General features: G+C 53.8%; 10 protein-coding genes across 10 annotated transcripts; 5 read left to right on the top strand and 5 right to left on the bottom strand.

Annotated features, from left to right (window-relative positions):
* Positions 1-347: 347 nt before the first annotated feature.
* WHR41_08729 (uncharacterized protein) lies at positions 348-4,013 on the top strand (the record flags this gene model as incomplete). The annotated part of the gene is made up of 1 exon (XM_069377333.1): positions 348-4,013. The coding sequence occupies one exon, from the start codon at positions 348-350 to the stop codon at positions 4,011-4,013; it is 3,666 nt and encodes a 1,221-aa protein (XP_069225629.1).
* A 654-nt stretch (positions 4,014-4,667) lies between these two features.
* WHR41_08728 (uncharacterized protein) lies at positions 4,668-6,050 on the top strand (the record flags this gene model as incomplete). Its single annotated transcript, XM_069377332.1, has 1 exon — positions 4,668-6,050. The coding sequence occupies one exon, from the start codon at positions 4,668-4,670 to the stop codon at positions 6,048-6,050; it is 1,383 nt and encodes a 460-aa protein (XP_069225630.1).
* WHR41_08727 (uncharacterized protein) lies at positions 6,042-7,147 on the bottom strand. The gene is made up of 2 exons (XM_069377331.1): positions 6,903-7,147; positions 6,042-6,851 (listed from the first exon to the last, which is right to left on the bottom strand). The coding sequence occupies exons 1-2, from the start codon at positions 7,064-7,066 to the stop codon at positions 6,293-6,295; spliced, it is 723 nt and encodes a 240-aa protein (XP_069225631.1). The 5' UTR covers positions 7,067-7,147; the 3' UTR covers positions 6,042-6,292.
* Positions 7,148-7,446: 299 nt separating this feature from the next.
* On the top strand, positions 7,447-9,687 carry WHR41_08726 (uncharacterized protein; the record flags this gene model as incomplete). The annotated part of the gene is made up of 4 exons (XM_069377330.1): positions 7,447-8,154; positions 8,203-8,600; positions 8,648-8,934; positions 8,984-9,687. The coding sequence occupies exons 1-4, from the start codon at positions 7,666-7,668 to the stop codon at positions 9,685-9,687; spliced, it is 1,878 nt and encodes a 625-aa protein (XP_069225651.1). The 5' UTR covers positions 7,447-7,665.
* Positions 9,688-9,803: 116 nt separating this feature from the next.
* On the bottom strand, positions 9,804-11,685 carry WHR41_08725 (uncharacterized protein; the record flags this gene model as incomplete). Its single annotated transcript, XM_069377329.1, has 4 exons — positions 9,804-9,837; positions 9,898-10,513; positions 10,574-11,066; positions 11,119-11,685. The coding sequence occupies 4 exons, from the start codon at positions 11,683-11,685 to the stop codon at positions 9,804-9,806; spliced, it is 1,710 nt and encodes a 569-aa protein (XP_069225632.1).
* Positions 11,686-12,215: 530 nt separating this feature from the next.
* Positions 12,216-13,320, bottom strand: WHR41_08724 (uncharacterized protein; the record flags this gene model as incomplete). Its single annotated transcript, XM_069377328.1, has 3 exons — positions 12,216-12,511; positions 12,569-13,216; positions 13,275-13,320. 3 exons carry the CDS (start codon positions 13,318-13,320, stop codon positions 12,216-12,218), a joined length of 990 nt encoding a protein of 329 aa, XP_069225652.1.
* Positions 13,321-13,938: 618 nt separating this feature from the next.
* Positions 13,939-15,599, top strand: WHR41_08723 (uncharacterized protein; the record flags this gene model as incomplete). Its single annotated transcript, XM_069377327.1, has 2 exons — positions 13,939-14,107; positions 14,161-15,599. 2 exons carry the CDS (start codon positions 13,939-13,941, stop codon positions 15,597-15,599), a joined length of 1,608 nt encoding a protein of 535 aa, XP_069225633.1.
* A 36-nt stretch (positions 15,600-15,635) lies between these two features.
* Positions 15,636-17,731, bottom strand: WHR41_08722 (uncharacterized protein). Its single transcript, XM_069377326.1, has 2 exons — positions 16,944-17,731; positions 15,636-16,891 (listed from the first exon to the last, which is right to left on the bottom strand). The coding sequence occupies exons 1-2, from the start codon at positions 17,442-17,444 to the stop codon at positions 15,716-15,718; spliced, it is 1,677 nt and encodes a 558-aa protein (XP_069225634.1). The 5' UTR covers positions 17,445-17,731; the 3' UTR covers positions 15,636-15,715.
* Positions 17,732-18,535: 804 nt separating this feature from the next.
* Positions 18,536-20,316, bottom strand: WHR41_08721 (uncharacterized protein). Its single transcript, XM_069377325.1, has 3 exons — positions 19,982-20,316; positions 18,846-19,917; positions 18,536-18,784 (listed from the first exon to the last, which is right to left on the bottom strand). The coding sequence occupies exons 1-3, from the start codon at positions 20,212-20,214 to the stop codon at positions 18,563-18,565; spliced, it is 1,527 nt and encodes a 508-aa protein (XP_069225635.1). The 5' UTR covers positions 20,215-20,316; the 3' UTR covers positions 18,536-18,562.
* A 259-nt stretch (positions 20,317-20,575) lies between these two features.
* Positions 20,576-22,554, top strand: WHR41_08720 (uncharacterized protein; the record flags this gene model as incomplete). The annotated part of the gene is made up of 2 exons (XM_069377324.1): positions 20,576-21,237; positions 21,297-22,554. The coding sequence occupies exons 1-2, from the start codon at positions 20,936-20,938 to the stop codon at positions 22,552-22,554; spliced, it is 1,560 nt and encodes a 519-aa protein (XP_069225640.1). The 5' UTR covers positions 20,576-20,935.
* Between the last annotated feature and the right edge of the window lie 1,994 nt (positions 22,555-24,548).

Here is a 24,548-nt window from a genome sequence, read left to right as displayed (position 1 = left end):
CAGTGCGCATAGGCCAGCGAGCGGCGATCCCCTCGCGCTTCTGGCGGATTACCGCAGGATCTTTCCCGTGAACATTCCAGGCTGCCGTTTATTCTCACAAGTGACGGAGCAGAAGTCACGACTGCCTGCTCGATGCGCTATTTTAGGACTCCGTCAAGCTGTCGAAATATAAGCCGCCTAGATGCCCCTCCTTCGTAGCGAGCAAAATTAGATTAGCGAGTCCACCAATCCCCGGCTTTCGCTCATGAATGTTGTTGCCTGGGCCCCATGTACAAGATCTCAGCCCCACGCCCTGACCCAGCTTGATTGATCATGACTACACAAGCTTGACTTATTGCCATCACAACATGGCTGTTGAACCTCTTGAACATGAGCAGCACACCCTCGATGCCGACGCTCGGCAAAACATGATTCAACAAGCACAAGCAGCCGCTGCCGCTCAAACCAAGCCTGCGACTCTCCCAAGCCACAAATGTTTCCTCGAGAACACCGACCTCACAGCCCCCGACGTGACAGAGGATGGGGATCCTCTCCCTCCTGCTTATGGCGACCTCAACGGCGAAGTCCGAGCCAGCAAGGACGGCCTGGACACAAGCGTCTCTATCACTGACGATGGCCGCGTCAATATTCGCATCAACCAATTAAACCGTCGTCTCTCCCAAGTGTTCGCTCCGGCGTTGCGACAACACATACAAAGTATCGACGAAAGTCCCAAGCCATTTTCGCCTACCGTACCACCTTCTTTGGGAGTCGAGTCATTTCCTCAATTGAATATTGTCATGCAAGTCGTGGGTTCACGCGGAGATGTACAGCCTTTCATTGCGCTGGGGAAAGTTTTGAAGGAAACTTACGGTCATCGGGTTCGCGTGGCCACCCATCCTAATTTCAAGGATTTTGTTCAAAAGAATGGCTTAGAGTTCTTCAGCATTGGCGGCGACCCTGCCCGGCTGATGGCCTTCATGGTCAAGAACCCTGCTTTAATGCCCGGAGTCCGCAGCCTTGTGACTGGCGAAGTCCGTCAGCGAAGGAGGGATGTTGCAGAATACATTCAAGGCTGCTGGCGATCCTGCTATCAGGCCGGCAACGGCATCAGTCTCCATCCGGCCGACGAAGACAAGCCTTTCGTTGCCGACTGCATTATCGCCAACCCCCCAAGCTTCGCTCACATCCATTGCGCAGAGAAGATGGGAGTTCCTCTCCATATCATGTTCACAATGCCCTTTTCGCCCACTCAGGCATTTCCTCATCCCCTCGCGAATGTTCAATCCTCGGAAGCGGACCCTCAGCTCACTAACTATCTGAGTTACGCTATGATCGAAGTTCTCTCATGGCATGGTCTGGGCGACATCATTAACCGCTTTCGAAGGCGGTGTCTCGGGCTGGACCCTATCAGTTTGGTCTGGGCTCCTGGGATGCTCCAACGTCTAAAAATCCCTCACACGTACTGCTGGTCTCCGGCCTTGGTGCCTAAGCCAAAGGATTGGGGCCCGCAGATTTCCATTTCTGGATACTGCATCCTCTCCGCATCAGACTACACACCTCCTGCTGACCTTCAAGCGTTTCTTGATGCCGGTCCACCTCCTGTTTACGTAGGATTTGGAAGTATTGTCCTAGACGATCCTGCCGCGATGACAAGTCTCATTTTCGAGGCTAAAAAGATGACCGGCCAGCGCATGCTCGTCTCTAAAGGTTGGGGAGGCATTGGCGCAGAGCTTGAAGTCCCCAATGGTGTTCTCATGCTAGGCAATGTACCACATGACTGGCTCTTCAAGCGGGTATCGTGTGTCGTTCACCACGGTGGTGCAGGTACCACAGCAGCTGGCATAGCCGCAGGCCGGCCTACTGCCATTGTGCCATTTTTCGGCGATCAGCCGTTCTGGGGCACAATGATCTCGCAAGCAGGCGCAGGTCCTGTCCCGATTCCGCATAAGCAGCTGACTGCGGCCAGGCTAGCTGATTCTATCGAGTTTTGCTTGTCATCCAACACGCAAGCCCGCGCCCAAGAACTTGCGTGCAAAATTGCTGTGGAGCAAGGAAACGACACGGCCTCTCAATCTTTTCACCAACATTTAGAGCCAGATCGACTCCGCTGCACCTTGACACCATCTCGGGCGGCGACATGGCGTATCAAGCGTACAAAAATAAGACTGAGCGCTTTCGCCGCCTGCACTTTAGCCAACGCAGGTCTTGTCGATTTCCATGATCTAAAGCTCTACAGACCACAAGAATACGAGACTGACGAAGGTCCGTGGGACCCAATCTCCGGAGGCTTCGTGGCAGCTTGCGAAGCTGTTAGTGGAATGGCCATGGGACTGGCTGACATGCCGACCGAGACTTACAAAGCCTTACAACTCCCCTTCAAACACAGAGAACAGCGATCTGAGGCCTCGTTGGCCAAAGAAGGCAAGACGAAGAATGGAATCTTTGCACCCAACCCAGTTAGTTCTTCTGATGCAAGTCCTGCAAGCTTGACCGGGAAAGCAGACGACACCGTCAGGAGGAATCCTTCCACGCCTTCCAGTTGCTCATCATCAACGGTGGGCAGATACTATAGCACCACGCCAAACCCATCACGAACGTACTCAGCCACTGCTCAAGACAGCAATATTGCAAAACCATCTCTGGACAGCTATGCATCCAGCTCCAGCACACCCCGCGACATGCTACGCCCAAACATCCACCAGACGAAAGGCCTTGGCCGCTTCGCCAAAGCCCTCGTGCAATCACCCATGGAGCTCTCGATGGGCCTGACAAAGGGTTGTCACAACCTTCCTAAGCTCTGGAATGACACCACGGTGCGCCCGCAAGCGCGTGTCAGCGACTTCACATCTGGCGCTCGAGCGGCCGGCAAAGGTTTCGGGCTTGGGTGGTATGATGGCGTGACTGGGCTTGCAACGCAGCCTTGGAATTGCGCACGAGAGGATGGAGTCGGTGGTTTCATGAAAGGTGTCGGAAAGGGGATTGGTGGATTCATCTCCAAGCCGACGGCCAGTTTGTTAGGGATCCTTGGGTACACCATGAAGGGAGTGCACAAAGAGGTACAAAAGCTATTTGGGGGAAATGTTCAGGATTACATCATTGCTTCGAGGACGACACAAGGGTACGAAGAGTGGCTGCGGAGCTCCGATGCTGAGAAGGAAGACGTTGTTGCTCGATGGAAACTGATTCAGAAATATCTGAAGAAGAGGCGGACCAATGACGAATTGATGAGGGATTTGCTCGAGGCGCAGGGAAAGCAGACTGGAGATGGCGGCGAGGTTCGCCAACATCCCCGGCCGTTTGAATCTGGGAGCTCGATCGTCGGCATTGCAGGTGGTCCGGTTACGCAACACGACAGTTCTGCGCGGACAACGAGCTCTTCACGGTCCTCTCAGGATTCCTTGGAAGCTATGGAGATTGAGGAAACGCTTCGGTTGTCTCTAGATGAGACCACACACGACTATGCAGAAAATGATGGGGCCGTCAGCTATCTGAATTGGACTCCTGCTTCTCAGCGTCAACAGCAACATGACGGTCTAGACTTCCTTCGCGGAGGAGCAAAGTCGCCGTCAGCGACAGCAACCGCTAAAAGTCAAGCTCAGCAAGCAAAAAGTTTGGAAAGAAGTGAGTCGGACAGAACTCAGGATGCCAGTGACCATGTTTACCCTGTACGAGCAGATTGCAGTCATGGAAGCGGAATGGTCATCACCACAGAGAGCGGAAGCAGCTCAGTCCAGCAACGCCCGTCGGATGATCTTTCGCATCTCGCCGGTGTCACGCAAATGCAATTCGAGACAGAGCGTCAGCAAGACCAAAGGGGGAAAACGGTACAAGAGAAGACAGAGGAGGACATCGTACTAGAGTACGTCAAAAAACAAAGCTTGCTGGAAGACCGACATTGGCACAGAGGTAAGGGCTGCGAGCAGGCGATGGATGATGAGGGCGACGCAGACTTGCAAATGGCACTGGCGCTAAGCATGCAAGACCACGCGTTCGATGTGAAGGATGCAGAATCGGGTGTGTCGAAAAGGTGATCGAGTGCGCATCGACGTAATCAAGGTGCCGCATTCAAGACGTTGTACGGAAAGGAGAGTAAAAGTGGTAGAGACTGCGTACCACACGAGCTGTGCCTGCAGCCGGAGCTGGAAGGTTGATCAGTGCTCCAATCGCTTTTAATTAGCTGCGTCCCGCAAACGACGCAGTGAGATTTACCTATCAAGGAGCTCCCTGGATGGTCATGGGAGCCTGTCAGACTATACTGATGACTCATTTTTGCAGCCCACCATCTGCTGACCCTGCTGGATGTTAGACTTTATCAATTTGCAGCACATGAAGCATACGAGCAGCTCCACATTTCGTCAGCCACATTGCGCTCCAGAATAGGGATTGTCCTCATGTAGATCCGCATGCCGAGACTCAGCTGTGAATACGTTCCTTTTTCTTCAGCTCTCCACGGGTCTGCCGTCAGCACGAACTTCAACGGCAGCATCCTGCGCATGCAGAGCTTCAGCTGAACATCTGATGCGTTGGCAGTACGTTACACATCGCATAAGATACTCTGATCTAAGAACCAACTTGTTGAACCCCATATTTTCCTACTACCGCCGCCGCAAAGGCTGGCCGAACCCATACATGACAACAGGTCATTGCTCTTGAAGAAATCTATTACTGTGATCTAGTCGGCGACAATGCCTACTCTTGGGAATTGGAACGACACCATCCAGTTTCACGTGGACGATGCCAAGTTCAAGAAGCCGAGCAGCACCGACGAAGTCCAGCGGATAGTCAGACAAGCTCACGCCAGCAATGCAAAAGTCAAGGCTATCGGAGCAATTCACTCCGTTACGCCATGCTTCGTTGGTAGCGACATCATCATCTCCAGTGAAAAGATGAACAGAATTGTCTCCGTCGACAAAGACAATCTCACTGCTACTGTTCAGCCCGGCGTATCCCTCAATCAACTTTGCGGCCACCTTGAGCCGCTTGGGTACCAGCCCCCCGTCATCCTTGAGTATGGCAACTTCCTTTTCGGAGCCATCAGCGGCACCCACGCAAATGATACCTCTGTGAGCGACAACGCTCAGATCTCTTCCTTTGTCGTTGGCGTCAAGCTGGTCACTGGCCATGGGGAGTTGCTGGAAATCTCAGAGAAGAGAAACGCGCAGTACCTGCCCGCCATCAGGTCCCACTTTGGGCTTTTCGGCGTTGTGTGTGAAGTGACCGTCCGCATTTGGCCGACCAGGTCTCTTCTTTTCACCTACGAGACTCAGAATCTTTACCATTTTCTCGGCGATTTCGACAACCAGATGACGCAAGTGCGTGCTTCGTCTGATCAGGTCTTCGCCCTGATCTTCCAAAGTGTTGACACCATTCTTCTTCAACACCGTGAGTTCCAGGATGTCAAAAAGTGTCCTCCTCACCCTTTGACAAACTCGCTCGAGAGCAAAGCCATCAATTTATACACCAGTCTCGTGCTACCGGCCGCTCAAGCTCTTTCCGGCCTGCATCTCTCCCTTGAGCACACAGAAGCATTGAGCAACTTCCTCCTCAAAGGCCCTCTCGACGCTCTCCGAGGGAGCGAGTTCATCATCGATCCCAATGATCGTGGTATCCTTTGGGACGCAAACGACCCTGATTTTGAATTCCACGACTGGGCGTTCCCAGAAAAGAACTGGCCAAGCATGGTACGGGCTTATCGTCAGCTACTCGAACGCTTCCGAGTCGAGCACGACTTCCTAATCACTCTACCCACCATTGTCTACTGCATGAACAAGGATGAAAGCTCCTTACTATCCCGCAGCAAGAACTCCAACATGATGATTCTTGACCCCGAGCATCACGATCCACGAGACCCGAAATGGAAGCAATTTCGCAAAGCCTTCGGTGAGCTGGCAATCCAGCATGGCGGAATTCCGCATCTCAACAAGACGGTCGACAATGCAGTCGTCTGGTACGATAAGCCTTGTGATCAGGAGGCGCTGGAGGAATTCTTGGGGCTTCGCAAGCAATTTGATCCAAATGACATGTTCCTCAATGACTTCTTCAAGCAGGTCTTTGCTGGCCGTCTTTAGGGAGGATGTCCCCGAATGATGTATTGGATCTCTACGTTTCCCCGCGGTAGCACGTTCGTTTGACAGCCCATTGTACGCATCATTCCAAGCGCATGTCTCGTGCCACCTTGATATCCAGCGAAAGGTTTTGCTCAGTGGCATCGTCTCCAGCAAGTTCTCATCACAGACAAGTATACGTGAGTTTCTGTCTTTCTGCTTTCGGGAAGAATGAAGATACAGATCGAGGCAATGATACGGTTAAGCTAGTGATCGAGAACAATATAGAACATCAGCTTAGCAGCATAGATCAAGAGCCCAGTCAGAGTCCGAGTGTTGCGGCTCTCCAGCATTACATCTGGAATCCGCTCCTCGACGTAGAAAGGCTCCAAGACTTCCCGAGACAGCTTGCCGCCTGTGTCTGCCGTGTTCAGCAGCGAGACAGTCTGGATGATATTGACAAACCACAGATTCAGCGGGAGCGGTGCACCTCCATCCGCCTTACGCTCTCTCTTACGACGATTGTATGACTTGGCCAGAGTCTTGACCGTGACCGGTCCGTCGTGGGCATCGGCCAACATAGCCTGCAACATTGCCGGCTGAAAAGTGTAGTTGTCACCTTGGCGAGCGTCGAGTCGAGTCAGAGACGCGTCGTGCTCAATGACGTTGTGTCGACGCATGTCGTGAAGATCGAACGTGCCATCGGAGTGGATAATCTGCCTCAGCGGTCTAGCGATGGACGAAGCCAATGCTTTATCTTGATGCAGGCTGGTCATCAGTGCATCCTCGACTTGAGGAATCGTGATGCTTTTGCCATTGCGAGGTCTGCGGGTTGTTAAAACTAAAGTGTTGCTTCATCAGAAAGGGGGGCCTCACAAGTAGCCTTGGTTTGCCAGAGCGTTCAACGCTGGACAAGGACCACGATCCTGGATTCTTCCTCGAGCGTAATAGTGGTTGGATTTCCCGTCGCTCAGCGTCTCAGTGTCGCCTGCCACTGGGCGAAATAGGCCTTTGACGAGATCAAAAACCCCCAGATGCATCTTCTGATCAGTTGTCGCGAGATGGAAACAGGAATGCGAATGTGCAAAGTGGTACCGAAGAGCTTGATTTTGCCGTCGCTGCAAAAGCGCTCGATAGGGGCTCAGTAGCGTCTGGAGCAGACAAGGGGTGGCACGCACTCCATCACATGTCGTATCTACGCGAGTGACGTGCATGTGGTTGAGCAATGCTGACCATGCATGTTGGTGTACCACTAGATTCAAACTGAGCTATTCCAGAAGAAGACAGAAGCAAAGCTGCGTGCGCGGCGACTCAGCCTATCACATGCCTGCAGAATGCAGGTTCGCAGCTGAAATCGCAGCCACACTCGGCAATACCGCAAACGAACCGCAGATGCTGACTGCATGAGTGCGGAGATTCCTGCTCATGTGCATCCTTCAGGTTTCGTGACCGTACCGACGGTAGCGCAAGGAGATGAAAGCTGAAGTTCAGCTTCTGCAGATGTAATGCAGGGTCTCCCGGATCGATCAGTCTCTGCCTACTCGAATACTTCCAGCTTCTCGGTTTGTGTTTGGAATCAAAAGTCTCAATACTCCACAACAGACAGAGCCTTGTCAGAGAGTCAAACTGACCGATAGCCATGGAGTCACCAAACTTCAAGCCGGCCTTTTTCGAAAGGCTCTTCATCAGGATCTTCCGAGTCATCAACTTTTTCATCCCCTGGCATCGCCTTCCGGGTGTAATTGGAGCGTTCAATCTAGACTTCCTTCGAATAGAGCTGCGCAACTACAATCTCCACGATGGTTACGCCTCTGCAGATGCTCAAGGCAAACTGGGACCCCTGTCAGCGTCAGAGCAACGATACGTTGGGACCCGCAACTCAGACGGCCAAGACAATTCACTCGAGCTACGAAAGATGGGGTGCGTAGGAATGAGATTTGGTCGCAACTTTGACCGCAAGTACTGTCAAAAGCCAACCGAAGACGACCTTTGGAACCCAAATCCAAGACTGGTGAGTCTGGCTTTCATGGCAAGGAGGCCAGAGGAGTTTAAACCGGCGACGACCCTCAATTTGCTGGCCGCAGCATGGATTCAGTTCCAGGTTCACGACTGGTTCAACCATGAGATCGTGAGACCATCAACAAACGTTCGAGTGTAGCAAAGCTGACCAAGACAGAGCGACGAGACCTATGACGTTCCCCTCGTACCAGGTGACCAGTGGCCATCCGGCAAGATAAAACTGTTCCAGACCAAGCCCGACGGTATCTTAGATATGTCAGACGAGCACTGCCCCGGATATCGTAACGCCAACACCGCTTGGTGGGATGGGTCACAGATCTACGGGTCGAGCGAGGCCGTCACAAAGGCACTTCGGAACAATCACCCGCATGGCAAGCTCATGTTGGACAAGGTTGGGAAGGAGGACCGATTTCTTCCACGCAACGAAGATGGCACGCCCAAGACTGGATTCAGCGACAATTGGTGGCTGGGCGTCGAGCTTCTGCATACGCTTTTCGCCCTCGAACACAATGCCATCTGTGACAAGATACGCGAAGGCCACCCTGGCTGGACAGGGTAGGTTATTGGATCGATCTTACTCAATGCATGCTGACCTTAGACAGTGATCAAATTTTCGATAAAGCTCGCATCATTAATTGCGCTCTCTTAGCTAAGATCCACACCGTCGAATGGACACCCGCCATTCTGGCACATCCCGCTCTTCAAATCGGCATGAACGCTAATTGGTGGGGCATTGTTGGTGAAAAGCTTACGAAGGCAGTCGGACGGATCTCAAAGACGAGCGAAGCTATCAGTGGTATCCCGGGCTCTGGCGTCGACCATCAGGGCATACCATATTCTTTGACGGAGGAGTTTGTCTCAGTCTATCGGATGCACTCATTGGTCCCAGGTAATGCTGCACCACCAGCCTCCAGATCCATGCAGCTGACGAACACCAGACAACATCGCCCTTTTTGACGCTGTGGACGGAAGGCACAAGAGCACTGTCCCAACAGAGAGCGTCATCTTCAACAAATCCCTCGACCCGATAAAAGCTGGCGCGACCTTTGCCGATGCATTCTACTCCTTTGGCATCAACTACCCAGGAGCCATCACAAATAACAACTATCCTGCTGTCATGCAGCGCCTCAACACACCCGACAACCAGCTGCGGGACATGGGTACGGTCGATATCCTGCGCGATCGCGAACGTGGAGTCCCTCGCTACACGACCTTCCGCCGCTTGCTTCGCATGACAGTTCCGAAGACCTTCGAAGAGCTGACAGGCGGAAACAAACAACTGGCAGCGAAGCTCAGCGAGATCTACAATGGGGACATCAACAAAGTTGACACTCTGGTGGGATCTCACAGCGAACCATTGCCGCAAGGCTTCGGGTTCAGTGACACAGCGTTCAGAATCTTCATTCTCATGGCGAGTCGACGTCTGAAGAGCGATCGATTCATAGCCGGAAGTTGGAATCCGGAGATGTACACCCAAGAAGGTTTCGAGTGGGTGCAGAATACTACTATGCGTGATGTGTTGGGGCGACACTTTCCGGAGTTGAAAGCCACACTGGCGACGAAGACCAATGTTTTTGCACCTTGGGAGAAGCTACCAGGGTCAAAGATATACAATGGCAGAGAAACCAATGCACCGAATTGATGAGCTTTGGGCGCAGGCGGAGGAGATTAGGGTTAGCATGTGTAGCTCTATGTTCGCCCTTTCATGAGGAACACACGATCTTTTAACAAGGGTTTTGCCGCTCCGAGGTCCTCCATCTAGTCGTGCGACATGGCGGAAGAGGTAGCATGCCTTCACGCCATTTTATGCGCGCCTTTCACGTGATCCATCTCAATAATTTCGATTGGGGACTCGGTTTCGCTCCCGGCGGCTGGAAGCTCACCAGTAATATTCGTAAGAGTCTCATCTTCGAAAAAACCCTCATTAGCAGCCAACGCTTCGAAGGTTGATACGCTGGAGTGGTGATCGATGCTGGGCAAGATCTTTGGTGGCCACAGGAGGCTTAGTAGATAGTAGACGAACCCTCCCATCAGAAAGCTGAGCACAAAGCCAAGCTTATACATGTTGGTGCTAGCGACGTTGACGGAGCCAGGATTCAGGCTGCCTGCTATACCGTGAACGGTAAATGCAATGCCGCTCACCCAAGCGAGCAGCATGCGAATGTTCCAGCCTTTGTAGTAAGTGTACGGTTTTTCCGGATGCAACACGTAGAGAGATGGAATGTGGAAATTGCCTTTACGGATGATCCAGTAGTCCACGATCATTGATGCGCATATGGGCATAAGGAAGACGGTGTAACTTCCTAGAAAAGTAAGGAAGCTCGTCGCGTTGGCGATTATCTTCCAGGGAACCAGTAGAGGCGCTAGAATGGCGCATAGACACTGCCCACGAACAATTGTGAGCCACTTCGGGAAGATGCCGGTGATGTCTGCGCCAACGGGAAGAGAATTCGATCCAGCGTTGGTGACTGGGTGTTTGCATTGTCAGAACTTGCCATCACGAAGGTAAATTTGAAGAGCGAACTCACTAATCGTGGCAAGAATCATTCCGAATGAGCTGAACACGATGCCCGCCCTTGCTCCATGAGACCAGTATCTCGTAAGTATAGCATCGTAAAGGTCCCATACATTCCAGTAGCTTTTTCCCAGAACCCCTGTGGCTGCTGATGTCGTTGCTGTGCTCAGGAACATCACGAGCGTTTTCGAAGAGAGGATCCCTAAGCCCTGTGACCATGTCGTTGCAGTGAAGGACTTGGAATATCTAGCAATATCAGGCTGATTCACCAAAAGAGGCGCCAGGGCACCCATTACCGAGTTTATGGCCGAGATCGTTGGCCAGATGAGCGCAGTGCCGGATAAACGGGGTTTGTCTGTGTCGAAGCTGAAATCGCCGATAGTTCCTCCATTGGCGGAAATAGCCCAACCCAGTACTCCAAACAAAGCAATGGTCGTATAAATTGCCTTTACGACAAACAAATGCCGCAGTACTTTTGGGTGGATGAACATGACCGGAAATTGAATCTGGAAGCGGTTAGCAATGATTGTGACAAGGAGGGAGAATGCTTAGTCGCACGATCCAGAAGATGAAGAAGCTGAGTAGATCTCTCGAGGTTATTCCCGCACTCGTTGGCAAATGGTTCGGGATGTTGTAATACCCGTTCCCAAAGATTGCTCTCATCAAGACAGACAGCAGCCGCCCACCGTAGTATGTCTGTGTAGAGAAATAGATCGTCGCAACCAAGGCTCTGACCAGGATGTATAGGCTGGCACCTCTAATTCCTGCTGCTGCGCGAACATAGACAGGAAAACCGATGTAGTACTTTGCAGCTCCTCGCGAGTTCAGAATGACACCAACGGTGAGTATACCGCTGCCGATGACGGCAGCGATCATGCAGTGCCACCACAGGAGACCCATGCTAATTAGCGAGGCGCCGAGATTGTATCCGCTTGGTGAAAAAGTGGACGTCAAGTAGTAAGCGAAGTAGTGAGTCCATTTCCATGTGCGGTCCTGGGGTGGCGTTGGGAGCAAGTCCTTGTTATGTCGCGATTTACCTTCCGTAGGGGCACCGTCGGCCACAAGTACATTTTTGATATCTTTCCTGGATGCAAAGACCAATCTGCTCTTCTCGAAGAGTGCCATAGATGATAAAGATGGCAGATGCAAGAGTCAGAGATTGTCTCAAAGATTTACCAGAGGAGACACACTCTCGTCTATCAATAAGGGATGCAAGGACCCTTGACAGGGTTTTAGGGTTACAGTGAAAGTAGACGGGACTGAGACCCGATCCCTCAGTCCAATGGGAGAAGTTGATCGCCTATCATCAGTGCTTCGCTGCAGATGACAGCGCCAAGGCTCGCGATTGCGGATTGCTCTGATAGCAAAGAGATAATGTCGCAGTCGCTTACGCAGCACATCATTATGCATGGATCTAGTCTGGCTTGGCATCGTGTTTTGCGCATGGATGTCTTATCTAGTATCAGAGATGGGGTAGAAAGGTGCAGGAGAGCAAGAAGAACGAACTCTCTGCCAGGGCTGCTTTGCAGAAGTGACAGGCGCCAGAAAGGCAAAATCGTGGATGAAGAGCCAACAACACGGTCGTATTGAACATCACACGTACGCATGCTATTCCCGAATGTAAGCCCCTCACAAGACTAAAGAATATCTTTAAGCTAACTTCCACCACCAGCTCTAGAGCCCGGCTTGTAAGGGAAGGTCGAGCGGTAGTGTTTCGCAATGTCTCTTCTGGTAGTAACCCAAACACCTTCCTTCTCCGAGATGTACATCATGAACTTTCGCAGCGCTTCGGATCTTCCTGGTTTGCCAGTAATCCGTGAATGGAGAGGAATGGTCATCATCTTTGCACCTTCGCGGTAGAGACAATCGAAAGCATCTTTGAGGTATGCCTCGTAAGTGTTGCCGGCCGAGCTGGTGAAGCCAGGGCTCATGTGGAATTTCCCATCGTTACCTTCAAACGTTTATTGTCAGTACTGATTGTTGCAATTGAGTGGCCGTCATGACTTACAATCATAGTTGTAGGGCACCATGAGCAGACCTTCCTTTTCCTCATTGGGCAAGTCCTTCTCGGACGGGTGATCAATCCAGTAGGGGACGTCATCGTTATAGACTTCCGAGGTATACAGCATCAATCTACCCATCTCCTTCCACACCACAGGCAGAAGTGACGCTGTGTTTGGAGTCCCACGACCAAAGTAAGCTCCATCTGGGAATTCGCCAGTGACCTCCTCGAGCTTTAGCAGCGTCTTCTTGATGTAAGATTTGTCCTCTTCAAGGCCGTAGTCCCAAATGTCAAGCCACCTATACCCGTGCGCGCAAATCTCATGACCCTCGCGCACGCAAGCCTTCGCAAAAGACGGGTTGCGCTCCATTGCGACCGCAACGGCGAAGATTGTCATGTTCCAGCCAAACTCTTGCATCAGTCTTGCAATACGCCATCCACCACAGCGACTGCCGTACTCAAAGTCTTGTTCGCCGTTCAGGTGACGGTGCTCTCGGCCACCACCCGAGGGACCTTTCTCCCATAGGTACGGCTCGGACGTGGCGTCGCCGTCCAGAACGTTGCGCTCCCCGCCCTCCTCATAATTGAGAACAAAAGACACCGCAATGCGGGCGCCATTAGGCCACTTCGGATCATGGCTATGTTCGCCGAAGCCTTCATACGGTCAGTTCTTAGAGCTTTCATTTGTCGATTCCGGCGAAGCTGCTCGAACCTTCAAAATCGCGCGGCAACTGGATTAACTCTTCCACATGTACCATTGTGAGCAGAAACTTCCCTTTCTCAGATACAGTCCTTCGAATCGAATAACAACGCAAGCAATTTGAGAAGTAGTTGTGCGAACCAAACAAGCCCACTACAGCCTTTCAACTTGCCCCACTCGTAAGAGTGCGTGAATGATGTGTGGGGGCATGGCGCATCTTGCCATCGGGAGATGATTATCGATTGCCTGCGCAGAGCCTCATGCATTATCAGTAGATACTGCAACAAGAATACAGCAGGGTTCACGATAGGCCACCCCGTCCATGCATTGGGAAGGTGCTTGGTCAATTATCTCCGTCGGGCGTTTTTGTGCCGACGTCGGCTTCTGACTTCCGGCCTGCTATTTTCGGCCTACGACACATCAATGTGATAAAGTAGGCCGTTTGAGAGTTGATTGCGCATGATACATGCAGCGACGATGACATATCCGCATCTGCAGACCATGGCTGTGCAGCAAGCTTATCAAGGACCGAGACTCGCCGATTGAACAGGAGGGCCCTTGGCCTGCAGCACGAACAATGCTTACGGGGTTTTCGTCGTAGAGAAGCGCGCGAAAAGTATTTTCGTGGACATGGTGCTCAGCAGAGTTAGCCAAACTTCGAGAACAATTCGTCAAGATGTCCGTTTTCTCTCTCGAAACCGCCCGAGGAAATCCTGTGACTCTGGGGACAGTAGACAAGCTCTGTTCCAACCTTGGGGTGACGCTACCAGATGACGAGAAAGACGATTACAAAAAGCTGCTTGCAGTCTTCCACGATGCGAGTCAAGCGTTGATGGAAATGGACGGTATGTGCGGAGAGTCATCGAGCCTCCCGGGTCTCCTGCTAAATCGTCCACAGACTACGTGCCCTCGGTAGACGAAGCTAGATTCCCCCGAGAAGACATCCATTATCCCAACTCCTCAGAGAACAAGCACGGCGCCTGGGCATGGAAGTGTTCCGTCAAGGATACGGAGTCGCAGCGCACAGGGTTACTCTCTGGAAAGATGCTCGCTCTCAAGGACATGATCTCCGTCAAAAGCGTACCAATGCTACTTGGCTCCAATTTCATCCGCGACTATGTCCCTGATATAGATGCGACTGTCGCGACGCGCATCCTCGAAGCAGGCGGCCACATCATCGGCAAAGCGGTATGCGAAAATCTATGCCACTCCGCCACCAGCCACTCCTCCGGCACAGGCGTCGTCGAGAATCCTTTCTGCGAAGGGTACAGCGCAGGGGGCAGCTCGAGCGGCTCAGGCGTGCTCGTCGCCCTGGGAGAAGTCTGGGGCTCCATCGGCGCGGACCAAGGAGGAAGTATCCGTGTACCAGCCGCCAACTGTGGGATCGTCGGGCTCAAACCGACGTTCGGGCTCGTGCCGTATACAGGCTGTGCGAGCAATGAGCCAACGAATGACCACATTGGGCCCATGACCAGAACAGTCCACGACAACGCTGTCCTACTTCAAGCGATCGCAGGAACAGACAACATCGACGACCGCAGCTTCGGCGCACCCACGCCCTCCAACCTGCCAGACTACACCGAAGCAATCGACTCTCTCGCCTCATGGAAACCTCTGGCAGGCAAAAAGATCGGTATCATCACCGAGAGTCTCTCAACGCCCGCAACCGATCATCGCATCGTCGAGACTTTCCAAACAGCAGCATCCCGCTTCGAAGCATTAGGCGCAGCCGTCACCTCAGTCTCAATACCCATGCACTCCCAAGGCGCCGCGATCTGGACCGGGATTTCTAAACCCGGCGGATTCCTGTCCAAAGCCAGTGGCGCTTTCGGCAGGAGAGGGCACCAGATGCTCGAACTGAACTGCAAATTCCACCCCATGACGCAAGAGAATTGGGAGGCAGCGTACAGCGCGACGAAGAACATCTACCTGAACGGCCTGTACGCGACCCAGACCTTCCCAGCCCTGCTGGGCAAAGCGACGAACCTCTCGCGTAAGCTGCGCGACGCCTACGACGCGGCTCTCTCGAAGTTCGACGTGTTGCTCACACCTACGCTGCCGTACGTCGCGACAAGCCACGCTGCGGCGGACGCAAAGCCGCTGGAGCAGATTGCAAAGCAGGTGGGGCTGACGGCGAACACGGCGCCGTTCAACCAAACTGGGCATCCGGTGCTGGCGATGCCGATCGGGATGTTGGAGGTGCTGGAAGGGCCGGGAGTAGCAGCGGGAGTGAAGCTGCCGGTGTCAATGCAGGTGATCGGCAGGTGGTGGGGCGAAAGGACGGTGTACCAGGTTGCCGCAGCTTGGGAGCGGGAGAACGATTGGAGAATCATGTAGCAGTTCGAAAGAGGCGCGGTGACGTGTGGGGTTGAGTTGGAGTTTGCAAAATGTGATTCCGATACGCTACTGACCCGCTTATCCCAACGGCTTGAAACAAACCATGCTCAACAAGTCTACTTCGCAGCAGCCGTCTCAACGTGCACCGCCTGACCCAGCTCCTTGAAGCTGACCTCCCCAGCGCCGTTATTTGTCTCCTCGAAAATATCCACCTCCGTAGTAGCGAACTGCCTGGCCGGGACCTTCTTCTCGAACAGAAGATCGAGTTCGGCGAAAGTCCTTCCCCTGGGCTCCGGGACACGGAAGTAGGTATAGACGATGCAAAGTGCGCAAATGCCGCCCCAGAAGAAGCCAGTGAAGTTGCCCCAATTCCAGGCAGTCGGGTTTAACATGTACGGAGTGAAGACAGAACATACGATGCCGACGATGTTATACAGGTTGCGGCCGAGCACGACGGTCTTGATCTGCAAGCGGCGAGTGGAGATCTCGGCGACTAGAGAGTAGCAGACGGTTCCGACGGTAAGCTGGTAAATCATGGCCCAGACGATCATCATGCCTCCGGTTGCCATTGCACTCTGATCCCTGTTTGCTTCCGGAACGAGGCCTAAGAAGCCCATGACCATCAACATGACGCAAAGACCGCAGAGACCGTACAGGTAAAGAGACCGACGACCGATGCCAAGAGTCATGAGACCCCAGGCGCCGAAGACACCGACCATGTTGATCGCGTACTGTCCCATTGCGAACGAGTATGAGGTGGATTCCGGAAGGCCAGCCTGTTGCAGGAAGTAGGTCGAGTAGCTGGAGAAGCTGTTACCACTGAGGTTCTGCATAGCCCAGCAGAGACACACGATCTCGGTGCGACGCAAATCGATTCCCCTGAAGCAGTCCAGGTAAGAGCCTCCGGAAGTGATCTTCTTTTCCAGAGTGGTAGTGTGCACGATCATGGAGATAGTCTCGTCGGCGTCAAAGTCGGTCTCACGATCCAGGCTAGTGAGGCGCAGAAGAGACTTCTTCGCTTGCTCAATCTTTCCTTTCCTCACCAACCACCAAGGGCTCTCAGGAGCAAAGAAGATTCCAGTGATGAGCGGGATAGGCCACATCCATTGCAGGGCGTAGGGAATACGGTAAGCCCACTCATCCTGTCTGTTGGTCATGGACTTGATGACGCCGACAGCAATGAGCTGGCCCAAGCCCCAGCAGAAGTTGACGTATGTGGTGAGGTATCCGCGAAGAGCGACAGGACAGACCTCTGAGGCGTAGGTGATGGTAAGTGTTTGGAAGACGCCCCACTGTACAAGTCGTCAGTGTCAAATACGCGCAGTAAAGGTGTGCAGAACATACAGGAATACCGCAGAGAATCTCAGCGACGAGGAGTGTCTCGACATTCTGGGCAGTGAAGAAGATGGTGGTGAAGCCCATGAGCAGGGTAAGACAGCTGATGATGGTCCAGCGGTATCCAAACTTCTCGGAAATCCAGCCGTTGATGAAGAGACCGATGATGGAGCCGACGTTTGCACCGTTACTAAGGCCGGCTTGCCACGCTGCGGAGACTTCGTACGAGCCGTCGGGTTGCAGCTCTCCATACTTCTGCCTCCATTGGGCAAATCCGTAGAGACCATTGACCAGAGCCAGATCGAAACCTTCCATGGCAATGCAAGTGGAGATAAGGAGCGACCAGGCGACGGCCTTGGGGTAGAGGCGAAGACCTTGCATGAGGGTCATCTTGTGCTCCTTGTCAGTGGCGGCCCTGGCCTCGTTGATAGTCTCTTTGCCGGCATCTTTGAGGCCGGCCTCCTTCTCGGTGGTGGCGTAGAATTCCTTGTCGTTGATGGAGTCAGCCATGGTGAGCTCTGGTACCACAGAGTGGTGGCTGCCCGTGGAGTGTAGTAGTGTGCTGTGGAGTAGCCCTGGTGCCCGGTGCCGGTAGCTGGTGCAGGTGGTCAGCTGCTACGGGGCGGTAGTCTTATAGAGTCAGAGAGCAAAAATGCAAACGCCGATTTGTTTCCACATGGGCGTGCGGCTAAGGTCGGGCCCCAGACTTCTTTCCCCACGGGGCCTGGGGCGATAACCGGGGCCCAGACCGGACCAAGCCTTGACTCTTGCGCTACGACCTCGAGTCGAAATGTTATCGGGCCGAGGTGTGGATGGCGCCTTTCGCGTGCGCGTGTCGCCTCGCGCCATGACAGCCGCAGGAGGTATGTTCGAGCACGGCCAGGGTGACCACATCGAGCTGTTCAGCCATCATGGCCGTATCTGCCTTGGAGGCGATGGAGGGTGATGTTGTTGGTTGCTGAAGAAAGAAAGGGCTGGGCAATCCCGAATTCTGCAGCGCTTGCCGCCTCCCGCAGATCGGCCGGGGGCGCGTGTGAGACTGCGTCCTCAGGCATACCAGATGCGGTATGCCCAAGGCACAGGCTAAGCCCATCCCGCTCTAGCACAGCGCACAACCTCTGCGACGCATCACGTGCGCCCCTCGAGATGAGCGGTCGCCGACGATCTCGAAAGGCTGTCGGGACTCGCGCCGTTCCCTCGCAGCCTCCACACGAGATGCGCGGAATCGCATGACCACGTTCCTCACACGTGGCGCTCGCAAGCTTTCTGCGGCGAAGATCTCAAGTCGACTGTCGCCCTCGGGAGGCGTCCTTCCATCGACTTTCTAGCTTCGGTCGGCGAGCATCTCATACGCCGACGCTCGGCGGATCCGGCCCGCGTGTCTACAACGGTACAGATGCGGATGGTATAGGCGCTGACTGTCCCACCTTGGCCGGTTGGCGCGCCGTGTGCTCGGGAGCAACAGAAGCCGACGCTACACGCCGTCTGAACGAGGTGTTGGCACTGCGGCCTTGGCTCCGGCATTTGCTCGAACACAAGGGGCGAATGGCTCGGAAGACCTGGTACATACAGCGTGTATGCCGCATGAGACGAGAAGGCCATTCAGGTTGTGACTTTCCATGATGCGTCTACTTTGCGAACACAAACCGCGGACTCTCATCTCCGAGCGCCAACACCTCCTCTTCGCTCTTGCCCTCCATCAGATCGTCCCTCTCGCCCGATGCTCGCTTGCGGTTCTCCCTGGCATAATAGAAATACATGGAGCTATACAACAAACAGCCCATTGCGACCATTGACATAGTCACAGCATGCCCGCGGACATAACGCGGCGCCTCACCTGTTGTATACAGCTATTGCGATGTCAGCAGGTACTCGCTTCAAAAGTCCTAGATGACAAAAGACATGACTTACAAAGGGCGCCATGATACCAGCGCAATTTCCAGCCGCCAGCTGCAAGGCCGTCGCTGTCGTCCGCTTTCCATAACGTGGGCTGTTGGTCGGCAACCACGCAATTGGGATGCCCACCACGACGTACAAGCCCATCGCAACCAGGAAGCATCCTCCGTAATGCACGCCGGGGCCACTGTCCGATACCAGCATCGCATACCCGACCACAGAAATGAGCCCGAACAAGACAGCAACTGGTCCACGGGATTGTCGCCAGTCGCTATATCTAGCAGCCGCCATGTACGTTATAGCGCCCAGGGCGTAGCAAGGAATGGTCAGGACCTGCACCAACGCGCTCGAAGCATCTGGCCTGATGCCTCTGATGATGGTGGGCAGGAATGTCGAGTAGCCATACAGCATCGTGTCGACGCAAAAGAGACCGGCATAAAACATGTACGCCTTCCAGTCAGTCACGGCCTTCTTCACGTCCTTCCACTCGAAGGTCTCCGACACGCCAGTCTGGCGCGCCCTTCGTGCGATGACCATGTCCTTCTCCTCGGCGCTGAGGTAGTACGCCGTATCCGGGTCATCGGCGAGGAAGAACCAGCAGATAACGCCAAGGATGACAGTCGGAATGCCTTCGATGATCATGATCCAGCGCCAGCCGCTGAGACCCGCCAAGCCATCCATGTGCCCAATGCCGTACGCGAGCAGTCCGCCAAAGGCACCAGCTAGAGCCGATGCAACGAACAGGTACCCGATACGCAGCGCGAGCTCCCTTTTCGTGTAGAACAACGTCAGATAGATCGCACAGCCGGGAAAAAGGCCGGCTTCGACCAGGCCAAGGAGCAGACGGCAAACAAGTAATGACGCGTAGTTTTGACAGAGGCCAGTGAGAGTGGCGATCAGTCCCCAAGAGACGGTAATGAAAGCTATCCAGCGCGAAGGCGAGACGTAGTGCTTGAGGATGATGTTGGAGGGCACTTCCGAAAGGACGTAGGTGACGAAAAGGACCGAGACGGCGACTTGAAATTGATTACCTGTCAATCCGAGGTCTTCTTCGATCCCGTAAAGCCTTGCGTTTCCGATGTTGACTCTGTTTGCTCATCGTCAGTCAGATTCTCTGTTGGAAGACGGGGTTTAAGTTGTCGTTGCTGTACCTGTCGAGAAACGAAAAAAGGTAGAGCAGCATCATCATCGGCACGATATAGCGATCCAGCTTCCGCACGAGTAAGCGCTCCTTCTTCTTGTCGATAGTGGGCAAGCCATCGCCACTCAGCTCAACAGTCTTAACCTCGCGCATCTCTGACTTGGGTGCTGCATCCGCCATGTTGAAGCATGCCCGCAGCGCTTTCGACACCCGCCGGACACCGGCCATGATATATGGTGCCATCACCTGCAATGTCAGCCGTGATACATGGCGGACTCAGCTCTCCCGCAGTGCAAGGTGGACGCGCAGCGATAAGGTCGCGTCATGGAGTCGTCTGGCACAAATTTCGATCTGATAAAGCCCGTGCTTTCGGCTCTTGCCAACGTTCGCGCCCCAACAACCAGCGGCCCCACCCCCGCAAAGTGGGGGGCGTTTTCTTAATCAAGTTCAGGGAGGGCTTAATCAAATTGCTCCCTCTGGTTTCCCACTGGTCATCAAGGCTTTTCTTCCAGCCGCCACCTCACCGCCATGCACGCTGTTCACATCAACCCTGGGTGTAATAGCTGAGACATGACTTCTTGTCCAATTGACTGCCCTTCATGTCCAGTTACGGCTCTCTGTCGGGGCCCTTTCCGTCCACTCCTTGATCGCCCTCACACGGGCTCGCAATGTGCAAGTCGTCACGATGTCGTCCACCCTCGTCGCGCTCACCAAACTGCTCTTTACATGAGTCGCGAAGCCTATTGGGAGAGTATTATCACGGCTCGTGATCTGTGATGAGCTATGTCGGGCACCTGATAAGCTTAATCTGCAGCATAATGTTGCACGAACCCCGCCTGCTCCCCACTTTCATGTCACACCTCAGAGCTGGCGGAAGTGGGCGGACGGTATCCGACAACCATCATATAATGGGTGACTGTCCCAGAGACCGTTCACCCGGCGGGAGAATCACCCGTTGCCCACGATGGCGCTGCTCAGCGGTTGGAGTTTTGCTGCGATCTGCTTTGTGGTCGTATCAATACATTACTATCTTCTACCATATGTGAAGACCTACAAGCATCTTCAAGACATTCCGGGTCCTTTTCTCGCCAAGTTCAGCAACATCTGGCTTGCAATTGGGGCGAGACGAGGGAAGAAGTTCGCCTGGGTGCACCGGGCGCATGAGAAGTACGGGCCGATCGTACGGGTTGGGTATAACCATGTATCGATCGCAGAGCCCGAGGGCTTGCATACTGTGTATGCTCACGGGAATGGCTTCCTCAAAGAGTAAGTGTTGAGCCCGAAATGCATGTGCGTCTGTTGCGCAGCACTGATGTCTAAGCCAGTAGGTATTATGAAGCGTTCGTCTCTGGCGTCCCAGGCGTCTTCAATGTCCGCGACCGTACAGAGCACAGCCGCAAGCGCAAGATCATAGCGCATGCCTTCTCACCTGGGGCGGTTCACGCATTTGAGGATCATATGTCCGAGAACCTTCGCCGATGGGTCGGCCAGCTGGATCGCATCGCTGAACACCTTGGACCAAGTCATAGTCACGCCAAGCTGGACATGATGCCCTGGTGTACGTACATCGCATTCGATGTCATCGGAGACCTTGCTTTCGGCGCTCCATTCGGCATGGTAGCCAAAGGCAGAGACGAGTGCGAATCGCAGCTTCATCCAGACGATCCCGTCACCTTGACGAAAGGCGCGGAGACCTTGAACCGCCGAGGGGAAGTCAGCTCGACTCTCGGGCTCCTCCCGGCACTACGACCGTTCGCAAAATACCTACCTGATCCATTCTTCTCGAAAGGCCTCCAATCCGTGCGCAACCTGCACGGCATCGCCAAGGTCGCCGTCAACAAACGTCTCAGCGCCGCCGAGGGCAGCTCGAAATCCTCCTCTCGCCGACGAGACATCCTGCAAATGCTCGTCGATGCCCGCGACTCCTCTGGTGCCCCGATGCCACGCGATGAGCTCATCTCCGAAGCCTTGACCGAGTTGATCGCCGGCAGCGATACCGTCTCCAACACAGCCTGCGCGATCTTCTACTGGATCCTAGCCGGCGAGCGTGCCGCACCAGGAACAATTATCGCACCCCTTCTCGCCGAACTGGACGCCGCCATCCCCGCCGACGCCGCCATCGCCAAGTTCGAGCAAGTGAAGAACCTCCCTCTTCTCCGCCGGTACATCGACGAAGCGATGCGCCTACACTCGACTTCCGCACTGGGCCTGCCTCGTATAGTCACGGCGCCGAAAGGCGTCGCGTACGGCGAAACCGTCTTCCCGCCCGGAACCGTGCTTTCCGTCCCAAGCTACACGATCCACCACTCCGCCGAAGTCTGGGGCACGGATGTAGAAGAGTTCAAGCCTGACCGGTGGCTGAAAGGCAACCTGACAGCACGGCAGAACATTTGCTTCAATCCATTCAGTTACGGGCCGCGGGCGTGCGTGGGGCAGAATGTGGCGCGGATGGAGTTGTCGTTGATCGTGGCGACGGCGCTGAGGCGGTATGATTTCGAGCTGTATCAGGAGGTGTTGGAGTCGAGGGAGGGGTTTTCGAAGAAGCCGGAAGAGTGTTGGGTGGGGATTAGGAGGCGGAGATGAAGGGGAATGAGCGGTCATCTTTGGAATGTGAGGTCTTGTGAGAAGACAAGAATGCTCAAGACTGTACACAGGCAAGCTCAGAATGCACGTTGTTCTGCAAAGCAGCGATATAAAGACTGGAGACTATTGAGTTGCGTGATCGTTGCACGACTCGTTACAGCAACCTGCCATACTCTCCGTCAGCCAGTGGTGTCCCAAACGCTCAGCGCTCACTGACCTCACTCCAGCTTGTTGCGATGACTTCTTTGGTTCCGGCACATTGCGCTCTGCCCTAAGAAGCTTGTCATAGATTGCTGCTACAAGGAACCCAGAGAGAACGCCGATCGATCCTTTCTTGATGAGCTTGTGATATTCAGGGTTCATCATGTTGGTGATTGATGCGGGCGTCGGTCTGGAAATAGAGCTTTTGGGCACCTGATAAATGTACTGGGTGGCTTGAAACAACAAATGGATGAAACAATAGGAGCTAGAGGCTGAGCAAGACAGTGGAGGAAGGAATTGTCTTTCTCTAAGTCGCCGAAGAACGTCCTCAATTTGCAGTCATCCCAACAAGACTACTATGTTAAGCGAGCCGAGCTAGAGAACGATTTTCAGCGCTGTACGGATATTGATGCGTCGTGAGCATCCGAGCGTTCGGCCCGGAAAACTAAGGATTGCCGGCACAGCACGAAGGAGTCAGGCGTCCAGAATAGACCGTTGTCTCGGCTTGCGTTACCGTCTTAGGGCGTGATGGCTTGTTGGACCAAGCACGATGTTTCCGAATCCCAGAACAGCATGCGTATTGATCCGCCACGGGTCTACTGACACGGAGACGTCGCCTGCAACCGTTCAGACCACAAGCCCGTTAGTCAATCAACTGGCAACAGCTCTCGACTGTTGGATTGATGATGCATTGGATGATGTCGCTCGACACTGGTGAGTGGAAAACCATCTATTCGGCTCGAATCCAAAAGCTTATGCTGACGTCTGCCGCACACGCGTGGCGAAAAATCACGCTCGGCTTGTTACTGTGAGAGATCTCAATCATCATCATTATCAGGAACCACAATATACCCCTTTGTCAGGAGGCTCCTGGCCTCATTTTCCAACTTGTAGACCGGCGCAAACTCCAGGATAGGATCAGACAAGTCTGAATCATACGGCTCGAGTTCCTCACAGTCACTGGCATGAACGCCTCTACGGGGTGCCCGCTGGTCCCACTGGTACTTGACCCGGCAAGATCTCAACACAATGGCTAGACGGGCAGCTTGCTCTAAAACAGCTATCAAAGATCCCTGGTCTGCGTCAAGCTTCCAGAAATATGGTGCGGCCAGTTTCTTCTTGATCGCTCTTGAGAGATGTTTGGACAACTTGGGCAGCTCATCCTCGAGGAAAAGGTTTTCTCGGTGGCCTCGCATGACTCTAAATGTCTGCAATGTCCAATTCCGCAATGCTTCCTGGTCGACTATCACTGTCAGTACACGGTCTATACGAGTTACGATGAGGTCGATATACCTCTTTCGCTTGATGCAAATTCTTCTTCCAAAGACCGTAACGGAGCCTCCAAATACTCCGGCAAGCCGAATCGCGGCTTGAACAGTGGACCTGGTCCAACCACGACATTTTCATGGAGCCAAAGTGCGATGACACGAGCCACGACGCTGTCAGTGTCATCCTGATCCTCAGAAGTAGAACCAAGACAAGAGCTTGTAACCTCACGGATTAAGTGTCGCAGCTTTGTGAATTCTTTTGCGACTCGAGCCGGCGAGTGCGGGTCTTCCGGAGGCCTGGCTTGGAGAACCATGCTCGTCAGGCTTTGGATCGTGGCTTTGTCTTCGTTTCGACCAGGTCGCTTGCTTGTGCGGCTGAGCGCCTTTGAGGCAGTACGGGATTTCTGCGGCCTGCTTTGCACTGAGCTCTCCTCGTCGCTGTCAGATTCCGATTCGGATTCTTGATCAGTTGCTTGTGGCGCATCGCGCTTGCTCCAAGTTTTTGATAATTGCAGAGCCATCTCA

This window comes from Cladosporium halotolerans, assembly GCF_011745625.1.
Source record: "Cladosporium halotolerans strain TM138-S3 chromosome Unknown Sca48, whole genome shotgun sequence".
Lineage (NCBI taxonomy): Eukaryota > Fungi > Ascomycota > Dothideomycetes > Cladosporiales > Cladosporiaceae > Cladosporium > Cladosporium halotolerans.
The sequence above is the reverse complement of the archived record's forward strand: the minus strand, read 5'-3'. Positions and strand labels throughout refer to the sequence as shown.

Bases quoted from the DNA above. Each gene is read 5' to 3' on its own strand.
- WHR41_08721 (XM_069377325.1), bottom strand. From the start codon at position 20,214: ATGGCACCATATATCATGGCCGGTGTCCGGCGGGTGTCGAAAGCGCTG. The intron at 19,918-19,981 runs GTACAGCAACGA...ATGAGCAAACAG, and splicing joins CTTTTTTCGTTTCTCGACAG to AGTCAACATCGGAAACGCAA. The intron at 18,785-18,845 runs GTAAGTCATGTC...ACATCGCAATAG, and splicing joins CTGGTATCATGGCGCCCTTT to CTGTATACAACAGGTGAGGC.
- WHR41_08722 (XM_069377326.1), bottom strand. From the start codon at position 17,444: ATGGCTGACTCCATCAACGACAAGGAATTCTACGCCACCACCGAGAAG. The intron at 16,892-16,943 runs GTATGTTCTGCA...CGACTTGTACAG, and splicing joins AGATTCTCTGCGGTATTCCT to TGGGGCGTCTTCCAAACACT.
- WHR41_08727 (XM_069377331.1), bottom strand. From the start codon at position 7,066: ATGCATCTGGGGGTTTTTGATCTCGTCAAAGGCCTATTTCGCCCAGTG. The intron at 6,852-6,902 runs GTGAGGCCCCCC...AACAACCCGCAG, and splicing joins CTGGCAAACCAAGGCTACTT to ACCTCGCAATGGCAAAAGCA.